A 13,613-nucleotide genomic window follows, 5' to 3' on the forward strand; every position below is an offset into this window, starting at 1 on the left:
CCACAAACTCAATGACTTTCCTCTACTACCGCCTACCAGGGAACAACTAGTAGCTCCCCTGGGCGGAAAATTATCTCTGTTTGCAAAAAACTGGCACAGACTGCCAAAGGACAAATGGATTTTGGACATTATAGACCGAGGGTACAGGTTTCATTTTCATACCTTACCAAGAAAACAAGGCATGCCAAATCTACCACAGCATCAAAGGGCAGAGGCTATCAAGCAAATCACTGTGTTGACTCGAATGAAAGCAATAGAAAGAGTTCCACAAAAAGAACAAGAGCAGGGGTTTTACTCAAGACTGTTCCTTGTTCCAAGAAAAGAATCTCAGTGGAGACCAATACTGGACTTGTCCGCATTAAACACCTTTCTCATAGTACCAAAGTTCAAAATGCTGACTCTACAGCAAATTCTTCCCATGCTGGGCAAGGAGTCGTGGCTGATTACTCTGGACCTCAAGGAGGCATACCTGCATATCCCTATCAGACACAGTTGCAGAAGATACCTCAGATTTCTTGCAGGGCCAGAGCATTATCAATTCTCAGCATTGCCATATGGCTTATCTACTGCACCCAGAGTGTTTACAAAATGCCTGGCTTCAGTAATTGCTCATTGCAGGCTCCAGGGTATACAAATTTACCCGTACCTGGACGACTGCCTCATACAAGCGGACGACAAACTGATGTTGACAAAAAACCTGGATTATGTCATACGATTACTTCAAGCTCTGGGATACACAGTCAACTTCCAAAAGTCAAGACTGCAGCCATCACAGCAAATAATCTTCTTAGGAGCCAAACTAGACACAGCCTCTCAGATGGCTTACCTGACAGAAGACAAGCAAGAGAAGTTAACTCAATACTTCAAAGGTTTAGCAAAACTCACCCAGATGACTGCAAGGAGATTCCTACAGGCCCTGGGTTACATGGCATCCTGCATTCTACTGGTTCCATTAGCAAAACTACACATGAGAAAGCTTCAATGGTACCTAAAAAGCATTTGGTCTCAACACAGCAACAACTTGGAGACAATCATACCACTCATTCCATGCCTACAAAAGGAATTCCTATGGTGGGCCTCGGTGAGCCAGGAAAACACAGGTATGTCATTCAAAAAAACACAGATAACACAGACCATGACTACAGACGCCTCAGACCTTGGATGGGGGGGCGCACATGGAAGGCAGGTGTATACAAGGACAATGGTCTCCAAAGGAAACACATCTGCATATAAACCAAAAGGAAATGCTGGCAGTAATGCATGCTATTGAGGCTTTTCAAAACCAACTCCAGCAAGGCCACTTAATGATACAGACAGACAACACCACGGTGATGTGGTACATAAACAAGCAGGGGGGCACCCACTCTTACCCCCTTTGCAGACTGACAATGCAGCTTTGGGAGAAATCACTGAGTCTAAACATCCAGTTACAATCCCACTTTGTTCCAGGAAAAGACAATGTGTTGGCGGACAGCCTAAGCAGGAATTTCACAGATCCACACGAGTGGAGGTTACATCCGAAGGCTTTCAGACAACTCACTTCGACATGGGGCAAGCCAGAAGTGGACCTATTTGCCTCTCACCTCAATCATCTTCTACCAAAGTTTTGCACAAGGACATACCATCCAAAGGCTTGGAAAATAGATGCCCTTTCATTCAACTGGAACTCACTAGCAATCTATGCATTCCCACCTCTGCCACTGATGACCTCAGTACTACTAAAGATCAAAGCAGAGAAGCCCAAGGGAATCATAATAACTCCGGATTGGCCAAGACAACACTGGTACCCACTACTACAGAGCATATGTCACACCAGGAGGTGGGCCCTCCCTCAGTGGCCTCTACTTGTGACTCAACACAATTTCGAAACACTGCATCCAAACCTTCAGACACTGCAGCTAACAGCCTGGGAGATCCCATAAATAACTTCAGCTTATCTCTCTCCAAGGAAGTTCAGCGGATACTAACAGAGGCTCGAAGACCATCCACCAGAAAGGTCTACTTAGCAAAGTGGAAAAGATTCAGCAATTGGAATACCAGCAAAGGACATGATGCATCATTACTGAACATCCCACTTATCTTGGAATATTTGGCTGATATGTTACAGAGCGGCCTCTCATATTCTTCAATAAAGATACATGCATCTGCTATTTCAGCTAGATACAACACTGATCCTCCTGTTTTCTCTCACCCTTACTAAGACAATTCCTCAGCGGAATCAAGAACATTAAGCCACCAAGAAAGGCCCCAGTGCCAGCCTGGGACCTCAATTTTGTCTTAGAAAAACTGACTCTACCTCCTTTTGAGCCAGCAGCTTCAGTTGACTTGCAATTTCTCTCATGGAAAACAGCCTTCCTGTTGGCAATTACCTCAGCAAGAAGGGTTTCGGAGCTACAGGCCCTAATGGCAATACCACCCTTTATTATTTTCCACAGAGACGGGGTTTCATTAAGGACCAACCCTACCTTCATGCCAAAGGTGGTATCTAAGGTTTCTCTAAATCAAGCCATTCATCTGCCTGCTTTCTTCCCCAATCCTGAGAATAAGGGGGAAAGACTTTTGCATACCTTGGACATTCATAGACAACTTCGATACTACCTGGACAGAACCAAGGCCAGTAGGAAGTCTGAACAGCTTTTTGTAGCTTACGCCCCTGCAGTCCAAGGAAAAGCAATTTCAAAACAGACTATTTCTAAATGGATTGGACATTGCATCAGATTCTGTTATTCCTTTCATGGAAAGACTGTTCCAGCCTATGTCAGACCACATTCCACCAGAGCTACAGCCACCTCTACAGCATTTTTAAGAGGGGTGCCTACAAAGGACATTCTAGAAGCTGCTACATGGAGCTCCGTGCATACATTCTCCAAACACTACAATCTCCCTCTATATTCCAGATCCAGAGCAGGCTTTGCTTGGCAGTCCTGCAGGGTTTGATTGCCACACCATCTCTTTCCTAGAGCATACCTCCTCCCCCAGCTATGCTATGGTATTCTACCCACATGTTATGACTGCAGTTGCATTCTTGAAGGACATAGTACAGTTTTGTACCTACCATAAATGTAGATGTCCGATAGACATGCAACTGCAGTCGGTTTTCCTCCCTCCATACCCCTCTATGCTTAGGGTCCACTCCTATCCCCTTACTCTTAGCTGGGGATATCTGTTATGGTGTATTTGTTTTATTGCTCATGTATTTGTTTGGAATCCTGTTTTTGTCTTCCAATTTGATTACAGCCTTCCTTGGAGGGCACCTGGCATCTGGGGCAAGAAACACTGAAGAAAATGGCGTCGGCTGATGCTTATATACTCCAGCCGCTCTGACGTCGGAGAGAAATGCGACATCAGCCGACGTCGGACCCAGACTTTGGAATCCGGCCGACCGAGGGCTGCCTGAGGCAGGACAACCCACATGTTATGACTGCAGTTGCATGTCTATCGGACATCTACATTTATGGTAGGTACAAAACTGTACTTTTTACCTATGTAAAAACATGGGTACTGTTGGCATAATGCTGTGTTGACCACCTTCCTAGAAATGCAGTCAAAGTTTGACCTAACTTTAAATTCATTTCTTTTAATAAAAAAACTGTCACACATTAGAATGAATTTACATTGGGAACAGAACCCACATTTCTTCATACGGCATACTCTATGCATGTGTTCTTTAGCTGTGTGTTCCAAAATTTCCTTCAGGTTCCTATCTCTTCTAAATGTAAAACTGGCTTTGTGTCCTAACCTCTCTCTCTCAGTGGGATTTTTACAAATAATCGCCCAGTTTTTTTTCAGTAACCCGTTTGTTCTGTGGTCCATGTTAAAAGTAGTTATGAAATTCATGGAGTGAGGTCTGATCCCCAGTCCCCAGTTACTTCCTCCTCTACTTCAGCCCCCTATATTTTGTATTATAAAATTTGTTGACCCTCCTAAAATAGGTTTATACCATCTGGTATTTCTTTTTCTCATAACCTCCAACTTTAGTTCCTCTGGCAGTCTGTTGAGGGTAACCTCTGTTATGGAACATACCCAGTAACAGTTCAGATTCATTTTGGAAGTCATCATCCATGGTGACCATTTTAGCAGCTCTAACCAATTGCCCTTTCACCACAGATTCCTTCTGATGAAAGGGGTGGTAACTGTCAAAAATGGAGAAAGGAGTATGAATGTGGGTTTTCTAAAAATCATAGCTATAAATCTGTGGTTATTCCTGTCCTTACTGAGGAGGACGTCCAAGATATTTTCTCACTATCAAACTTGTACGTAAATTTCAGTTGCTACTGCTGTTGATGTATGTTACAAATGCCTCAATCCCTTCTACAAAAAAAAAAAAAAAATATATATATATATATATATATATATATATATATATATATATATATATATATATATATATATAAAGCCAAAAAAATCAACGTTCATATGACACAACACCTCAAATAGATAAAATGAAGCAAAAATTACGTTCCAAAATAAAAACTTTTAATACAAAGCTTTCAGGTATACAACCCTTCCTCAGTGATAAAAAAAACAAATTCAACAACCCACATTTTATATGCTTCATGATTATTCAAAAGATATCACACAGCCAATAATAATTATAACATAGTTAATAAATTAAAAATACGTTAAAGCCACACAGTAGTAAAATTTTAACGACATAACTGTTTTGACCATATCAGTTACCCTAAAACTATAAACGTATGCAATGGACCAGCCACAGCAGTATGTTTGGCTAAAGAATTGATCATAATTTTTATTATTTTATGAAAAAAATATTAGGATTGGTGATATTAACAATACACTTGAAATAAAGGAATGTAAATGGATTTTGTTACTACAAGCTGATGCTTTTCCTGGTATTAGACATTAACTTTGAAGCCTGCATTAAAACACAGAACAGTTATGTCTTTAAAATGTTAATAGTGTGTGGCTTTAAATGTATTTTAAATTGATTAACTATGTTATAATTCTTATTGGCTGTGTAATATCTTTTGAATATTCATGAATGATATAAAATGTGAGTTGTTGGATTTGTTTTTTAGCACAGAGGAAGGGTTGTATACCTGAAAGCTTTGCATTAAAAGTTTTTATTTTGGTACGTGGCTTTGGCTTCGTTTAATCTATTTGGTCAATCCCTTCTACCACACCCCTCCATAAAATAGAAATGTCATCCACGTAACGTGTGTAAATCTCTGTGTACTCTGGATTGTACCCATCACTATGTTAGCAAAATGTTCTGCCACAAGGGGAGCCCATAGCTACTCCAGTTTTGTGAAGATAAAAATCACTGTTGAAAACCAAAAAAATTGTTGTTCAAAGCCAGCTCTAACAGATCATCATATAAGTTGATGTCATGCTGTGGGACCCCTTTTCTGTGTGAATAACCAACCACCATACTAATTCATTCATCCTGGGGAATGACACTGTATAAATCCTTTAAGTTGTTAAAAAATACATCATCATCCTCAAAATGTGTTCCCTTTTTATGGTGGCTAAAAAGGACCACGAGTCTTTACAGTTGTGTTTTTCGCTGTGTAGATGCACACTTAGTTTTTTGTCAATAAATTTTGCACTGGGGTATGCGATAGATTCACGCCCAACTATAAGGTGCATTGGGTGGTGTGATGCACTCTTGTGGGATACCAAATAACATGGAGATTGTGGGGGAGGGCATGTGTAAATAGTTGAAAAGATTCATATTGATTCTCCTTTCAAGTAACAAATCATCAAGTGCCTTTGAGTTGTTTTGATACCTACAATTTAGTTCATTTTTTGAAAACCCTTGATAAGTGTCCGTATTTAATATTCTTGGATATCCCACCCCCCCCCTTGTCTGGTTTCGTGATTCAAACCTTTTGCTGTTTAAAGAGTCTCAACTCTTCCTCACTCAAGCTCTTCCACTCTCGTTTTTGTAATTTAAAAGCATAATTTTGTTCAAAGTTTTTATACTAAGTCATATAACATAAAAAATAGGGTGAGAGTAAAGGGGTGTAGAGGTAGGTATGTAAAAATTATCAGGCCTGTCATTGTTCTCCCCAGCATAATTCTAAAATTCAGTTTCTTTAGGTAGAGTTTCAGGTCCATTAAAGTAATTGTTGGCCTTCTTCGCAGGTACAAAAGTTAAACCCTTACATGAAAAAGTTAAATATACCTGTGCCCAAATCAAAAAATTCAAAAAAAAAAAAAAAAAAAACAAGAATTTTTATTATTGATAGGATGATAGGGACTGTTAAGTAACCTAAATTTTGTTTGTGCACAAACCAACATTTTCCATTTTTCTTTTTTTTTTTTTTTTTTTGTGAAATCAATGGCATCTTCTAGTGAGTTGAAAGTTTTTTTTTTTTTACCTTGGCAAAAAAATCCTAATTTTAGCCAGAAACACAAGTTGTGATTTAATGTTTATTTACTTCAAATTTATAAATGGAACACTTTTTTAGTCATAATAGTTGAGGAATAGTCTTATTGTATTTTCTCCGATTTTTTATAGGAGAATTTGCCTAGGCTGACTTGAAGACAAAGTCCTTATCTTGACTAGAAAGAAATCTGTTACTGATCTTGGAGGTGGATTATTTTCTTAAAAAATAACTCAAAATAGATCTATATGCTCTCTCAGTACCAAATGATAAAGCTTCTGGTAAGTTCAAAGACTTAGGCAGCCAGTTATTTAAGAACAATATCATGTTTCTCTGGAATACCATAAATTCTGATATCTCTCTGAGACCTACTCTCCAAATCTTCTATTTTTTTCAAGCAGTAAAGTGCTTTGTTTGAGCATACATTCAATGTGATTCTCATTTTCAGCCACTCTCCCATCTGTATCATTAACTACCGCTTCTATTGTTGTCTGCAGTGACTGTTTGATAACATCATTCAAAAGATCCATTTGCTTCTTGCAGTCTTCTTTTATATTATCCATTTTTGACTCCAGTTTATCCAGTTTCAACGACAGACCCTGAATACTAACCAAGATGGACTGCAGTTCTTTCTTCATTGTAGTTTCTTGAGCATTTTCTTTAGAGTGGCTCATTTTAACAGTAAAAGTGGAAATTGTTCTCACAGGAGAAAGTTACAGAAAAATTACAGATCTGATTTTTCTATGAAATACTTAAACTATTCATATAATTCTTTTATCCATCAAAAGTGACTGTTAATTGAATTTTATGTATGAAATCCTATCAGAATATGTCATCAGAAGCGGAGCAAAAATTCAGTGCTGCTAACTGCTCACCATCTTGGCCACACCTCCAGACACGTTTTTTCATGCCTCCCTGCTATGGAGCCATTCACAGTCTTAACAGTGACTCCCCTTCACAAGGAATTGCTAATGTGGTGAGCCTAGCTACCTCCTTTCCCATAATATCAGCAAGCTTATCAGCTGCTCAGACTTATCCTCCATTTCCCAATACCTCAAGTATCTTTGCTGCTAGCTGAACACGTTACCTGGCGTGTAGTCAGGGCTTTATCTTTCTACAGATTTGAATATAATAAACCTATATTGCAGTTGAACTAAATAAAAAGTCCATTTATTAATCCTCTTTGCATGGTTGTGGAGAAAAACACATCTTAGATTGTTGATGGTCATGCCCATGTATTAAGGAGCAGCTGTCAAAAGGGCTAGGTGTAAGGTTTGTAATGCCTTGCATAGGGCACATGGATGACTCTCTGCTCTTCGGATGAAAAAAGGGTAATGAGAGACTACATTTGTGAGCACTGTTCACTGTCTTGGTTAGAAAGTGTCTGTGCATTCAGTATTTGTGATGGTAAGATATCCTTAGTATTGTTAGGTTATATTGGTGAATAATGTTGCTGCATTCATTGTGTTTTCTATGTTTTGTAGGCAAAGTTATTTTCAGCATTTGAAGGTGACCTGAACCAGTGCAATGCTGTTAGTGCTGCAGAGCTCAGACAGAGGTTAAATCAACTTCGAGATGACATGAAAAAAGTTCAGAGCTATGCAAAAGGTATGTGCCTCATTGTTATTTTGTGCGCGCACGCGTGTGTGTACTGCTAAAGTGTTAATATTGTCAACAATACTGCTTGCTCACTGTTAATGATGGGCTGTGTCAACATGTCATTCTCATCTGTGGACCCAGTGACATTTTATGCGTTCAGCTGTTTGACTTGGAAAGAAAGTAGATAAGAAATTGGCATTCTCTGGTATTCTGTAAGCCTGTGCCCTACACTTCTTTTTTTTTTTTTTTTCCTTATTTGTCTGGAAGTGCACTCCTACTTTGCATTTCTTCTGTGGTATTGGTAATCTGTGTAATGCTGGCTTCACTTATCCTCGAACTATGTTTTTAGGTTTGGTGTACATCTTTTAGCTCAGTAATGTGTGCCTCACGCTGTATTTCTTTTTCACTAGCTAACACATGACTGCTTTATTTTGTTTTCTGTATTGAGGTGATCTTGTATGGAACTCCAGCTGTACTTTCTGTATTGTATGATTCCATGAGAGTCTGTGATTAAGATGTACTTCATTCCTTCTTTCCTCCCTCAATTTGTCTGTTTTTACCTAAAGATCCTGGGATTAAGGAATGAATTTCCATGACATCATGCACAACTCTAGCAGAGCATGCCTAGCAGCAAGCTCACTAATTCCTTTTGCAGTTCACACAGTTCAGATCTCATTTTGACATTTGTCATGGAAAGGTTCCTACATTCGTTTTCAGAAGCAACTAAATCGTGCAAGTATATGGCTACCAAAACCCTGAGCCTAGTCTCACACTGACATTGTATTGGTTGGGAGAGGAGTCTGAGGTAAACTGCCGTAAGTTCCATCATTTCAACTCTGCTGAGTAGGCATATGTGAAAGAGGTTCTTTATAATTCAGTGTTGCAATGCTGACTTTTAGGTTTCTTGTCTGCAGGAGCTCAATAGTCAGCCCGGTTTCCAAAGTTCTTCACCCATGAGGCCTGTTGGACTCCCTACACTGACTGTTTGATGTTACTGGTATAGAGTGAGTGTCAGGTGGTGCCATCTTCCGATCATTCCTAATGAGCTTTGTGATTATTCCAATTTAATTGTCTGTTTTTTGGTTGATCTGAATCTCTACTCTTAGATAAGCACTCCGTTTTTGAATTCCTCTTTTCTTTATCTATTGTTATAATTTTTTTGCTAATTATATTGTAGATGTCTTGTACCAGGGTGAATAATTGCCTTGGGTGCTGGAAACAAATATTACACAGGGACTTTTATAACTTGTGTCTATTTTGCTGGAGTCATGAGGATGATGTGCCCAAGTTTCCCCAGTATGCATTACTTAAAAACATGAAGTACAAGGTTAAATCTCTCCAGAAGCTCTGATATATGAAGAGGGCACATGTCTGATCCTGGTCTACCATGGAGTCTGCTGATGTTCAGCATCTGATCAGTGTTTTAAAAGCCTTTGCTGCATGAGTTGTTGCCTGCATAGAATACAATTGCTAGCCAGTGTCCAAAGCTTAAGGGTACATTCCATGCACCCAAACCATTAACAGTTTGTGTAGAGTTAAAGAAAATAAATGGTTGGAGGCCAAGCCCTTCAAAACTTGCCAATCATAAAGAACACTCCTCTTATAAGTTGATAAGTAACAATGATCGCATAATGATTTTCCATTTATGGACAGATTTTCCCATTTGAGGAAAAACCTTCCATGTTTTATTTTTATTGCAGAAACTTAAAATGTTATGTTGTCCCTATCTCACCTTTGTTCTCGCTGTTTGGGTTCGGAGCCGATCCTTGGCCGTATACTATAGCTCAAAAGCTTTTACTGGCTTGAGGCTAGCCCCTATCCCAACATGCCTAGCGGTAGTTACCCAGATCTCATTTGCCGCTTGCAGCGTCGAGATTGTTCATACTGGCTCAGGCTAAGTATTTTTTTCTTTTTGGCTAAATTTTACCTTTTGAATAAAGATAGTGTTAGTTTCTGGATATTATTTAGTGTTGGAGTGTGAACCAAACAAAGGTGCAATAGTGCTTGTAAAAAACTGTAAAACCCAAAAGAAGCACTATTCGTTGCGAGTCCAATACCTTCTTTATTATAACACCAAATTGATTAAGCGCTTTCGTCAGTTAAAACCTGACTTCATCAGAATTAAATACAAAAGATAAAACCCTGCTTTAATATATGGACTACTAGTCAGTGATTGGTCCAAAAATTTAAACAATTAACAAGTCCATTAACCTAATTGAGATTTAAAATACCAAAGGTTAATTTATAACATCAAATAAAATTCAGCAAAATTCCTGATATTCTTAAAACATTATAGTAGTACAACATGTAATGGTAAAAAACACAAATATCACGAGTAAATAAATATGTATTATTTGTATACAAATGTCTACTGTTTCTCTTTTTACTTAAACTTGTTCTGCCCTTTCCTTTAAAATTGGTGCCAAATTCAAACTTTCATTTAAGCCAGGGGGAACATTTGCTGCAAGCCTAAGCTGCCATATCAATTCCTTTTTCAATAATAGATTTTGCCAGTCTCCACCTCCGGCTTCCAAATGAACTAAATCTAAAATAGCAAGATGAAAACCTGTATAATCATTACATGTCATACTGTGTTTATACAAAGCATTTGTAATTTTTTTATTTTTTATGTCGTACAAATGCTTGTAAATTCTTGTCTTGAGAAGCCTCTAAGTCTTCCCAATATAGAAAGAACTACAGGTGTCGCACGTAGCAATATAAACTAACTTACTAGAAAAACAGTTGCCTCTCCTAGGGTAAACTGTATTATTGTTCTGGTTTTTCAAACATATTTTAGTATCCTGTAAGATGTAAGAACAATATTTACATCTCCCACAACACCTAGTACCATTGTTAATTACTTCATCTGTTACAAGACATTTTGGTCCACTTTCTAAAATCTTTTTCAGATTAAATCCAATTTTTGTGGTAAACATGTTTTTTTCACCCAAAACTTGATATTTGTCACGGTCAACTTTAAATATGCTCCAGTTCTTATGCAAAACATCTTTAACTTGTTGATATAGGGGACTATATTGTAAAGTACAAGTATGTTAAAAATTGGTTTCATTAGGTTTTTTATCAGTCTTCCCAGAAGATTTGTTTTTATCTAGTCCCTTACCTAATAATGGGGTGTATCTCTTACCCCATTCATCATACACTTCATAAAGAGTTTTTTCCACCAGACCCATAGGGTAACCCCTATCCAAAAACATGTTTTTTAAAAGTTCAAACTCAGGTCGAAGATCTTCCACAGAAGATGTCATTCTAGCTACCCTAATTGCTTGACCCTTAATTATACTTTTCTTCTGACTGAAAGGATGATGACTGTTAAAATGTAGATAATTGTTACAAAAAGTTTTCTTACAGTATATTTTTGATTTAAATTTGTTCTTGTCTTTAATAATGAGTGTATCAAGATAACTAATTTCATTAGCATCAAACTGAAAAGTGAACTTCAAAAAACTGGTAGTACTGTTGAGATATTAGATGAATAAAGGAATAGTCTCAACTGTTCCCTTCCAAAAAATAAAAATATCATCCAAAAATCTACAGTAGTAATTAATGTAATCAAAATATTCACTTCCAAACACAAATTCTCTCTCCCATCCTAGTAAAACGATGTTTGCATAAGTAGGGGTGCAAGCAGCACCCATTGCCACACCTCTAACCTGCTGGAAATATTCTCCCTCAAAAAACAGGTAGTTGTGGTCTAATATAAGTTCCATCATTTCACAAGTTAACTTGATTTCATCACCATTCATAGTAGACCGATTATATAAAGTCTCCTCAAAATAACCTAACCCTTCTTGTTTAGGAATAGAAGAGAACAAATCCATTACATCAATGGTTACAAAATAAACCTTCAGCATTCCATATATGACTTTTTAGTTGACCCAAAAAGTCCCAAGAATCCTTAACTAAATGTGGACACCTTTCTACAACATGTTTGATCTTCTTGTCCACATACACAGATAAATTATGAGTTTTAGACCCAGTGGCTGCCACTATAGGTCTAAAAGGTGGATGTTCTAAGCTCTTGTGTACTTTAGGTATACCAAATATGCCAGGGATTTTTGGATGTTTATTAGTTAAAAAAATCGTAAACTACCCCTGTAATTCTTCCATCAAATATTCATACAGAAAACTATCAATTCTCTGATATGCTATATGTATTTGGTTTTTTGAACATATGGAGTAGTTGTTAACATTGAATAGAATTCCCTGCATAATATTGGTATAATCAGTACTGTTAAATAAAACAATACCACCCCCTTTGTCCGGCGCCATTATGCGTATGCTTTTATCATTTCTTAAGTTTTGCAACAGGATTCTTTCTGTGTTACTAAGGTTATAATAAATTCTCTTGTGTTTACCCCAAATTTTGTATATATCATCCTTAACTACCTTCTCAAACATATTAATTAATGGGTCTAAAGGGGGATTGAACATACTTCTTTTTTTATACACTTCTTTAGGAAAGTCTGTGTCCATTTTCATAACCTTAGAATGAAATAGTTGTAAATTCAATTTTCTCATGTAAAGTTGGATATCAACTAAGGTGTCAGCAATGTCTGGAATTTTAATAGGTACAAATTTGAAGCCTTTAGAAAGAAGGGAAAATATTCTGGCAAGATTTCTCTATCAGTATAATTATAAATATTAAAACCATTCAAAACGTTTTGTATTGACTTGTTACTAGAATTCTCATTTAGAATTGAAGTCACTACCACCTTGGGGCCTCCATGTGTTTCTGGAATACCTTGTAAGTCGCTTGTTGCGATTTGCTATTCTTTTGGAGTGTCGTGGTAAAGGAAAATCCTGGTATTCAAAAGGTAGTTGTTCTTCCCTTTCAAAACATTCTTCTTCCTCCCCAGTAATTTCTAAATCTATAGGGCCTACAATGTTATCATTAACTGACCTAAAGGGAGATGGAACATCAATATTCCCTTGATTATAAACAAAAAGTTTATCAGTAGGATATGTTTTGCCACTTTGATACTGTTTTAAATCTTGGTCCAATTTTTTTGCTTTCTTATTAAATGTCCCATCACATTTTCTGTCCACCCTGTTTAAAATCTTATAATATAAACCCTGATTTTGTTCAAACAATAGGTCAGTTACTATCATCTGGTTTAAATTTTCTACTTCCCTTTGTAAATCAACTTCCATTTTCTCATAAAATGAAACAGTTTTCATGATCAATTCAAGCCCCCATTTATCAAACATAGTTGTTAACTCACAAACATTTTCCATGTTATAATAAACACCAAAAGGAAACTTAAAAAATTCTCAACCCCTGTGGCACCACTTTCTTCTTTAAACATTCGTTCAAATAACAAATTTCTATTTGGCAAAGCTTGTATTTTAACAATCTTTTCTCAAAAACAAAAATCATATCTTTCAATGATTTAAAATAATTAAAAGTCTGTTTTTTTCTTTTTGGATGGTTTGAATCAACACAAGCTGGCCTGGAAAAAGAATAATGTTTTTTGATAATGTCCCCATAGTTAAATTGTTTTTAAAGTACCAGTTTGTGTGTTTAAATCGCAGTTCCTAACACCAGTGAAAGGCAGCTTAATCAATTTGGTGTTCTAATAAAGAAGATATTGGACTCGCAATGAATAGTGCTTCTTTTGGGTTTTAGTGTTGGAGTGTTTCTGA

The 13,613-nt window shown here is 37.2% G+C and overlaps 1 protein-coding gene across 2 annotated transcripts in view; it reads left to right on the plus strand.

Annotated features, from left to right (window-relative positions):
• The window catches only part of LOC122800748 (proline-rich protein 11-like), a 411,538-nt gene that overhangs the window by 195,855 nt on the left and 202,070 nt on the right, over nucleotides 1-13,613 (plus strand). For both annotated transcript variants that reach the window (XM_044069994.1, XM_044069995.1), the window contains exon 3: nucleotides 7,835-7,958. In XM_044069994.1, the coding sequence (XP_043925929.1) occupies nucleotides 7,835-7,958 (124 nt within the window). The remainder of the gene's footprint in view (nucleotides 1-7,834; nucleotides 7,959-13,613) is intronic.

This window comes from Protopterus annectens, chromosome 4.part1 (genome assembly GCF_019279795.1).
Source record: "Protopterus annectens isolate FY-2018-M chromosome 4.part1, PAN1.0, whole genome shotgun sequence".
NCBI classification, from domain to species: Eukaryota; Metazoa; Chordata; order Ceratodontiformes; family Protopteridae; genus Protopterus; species Protopterus annectens.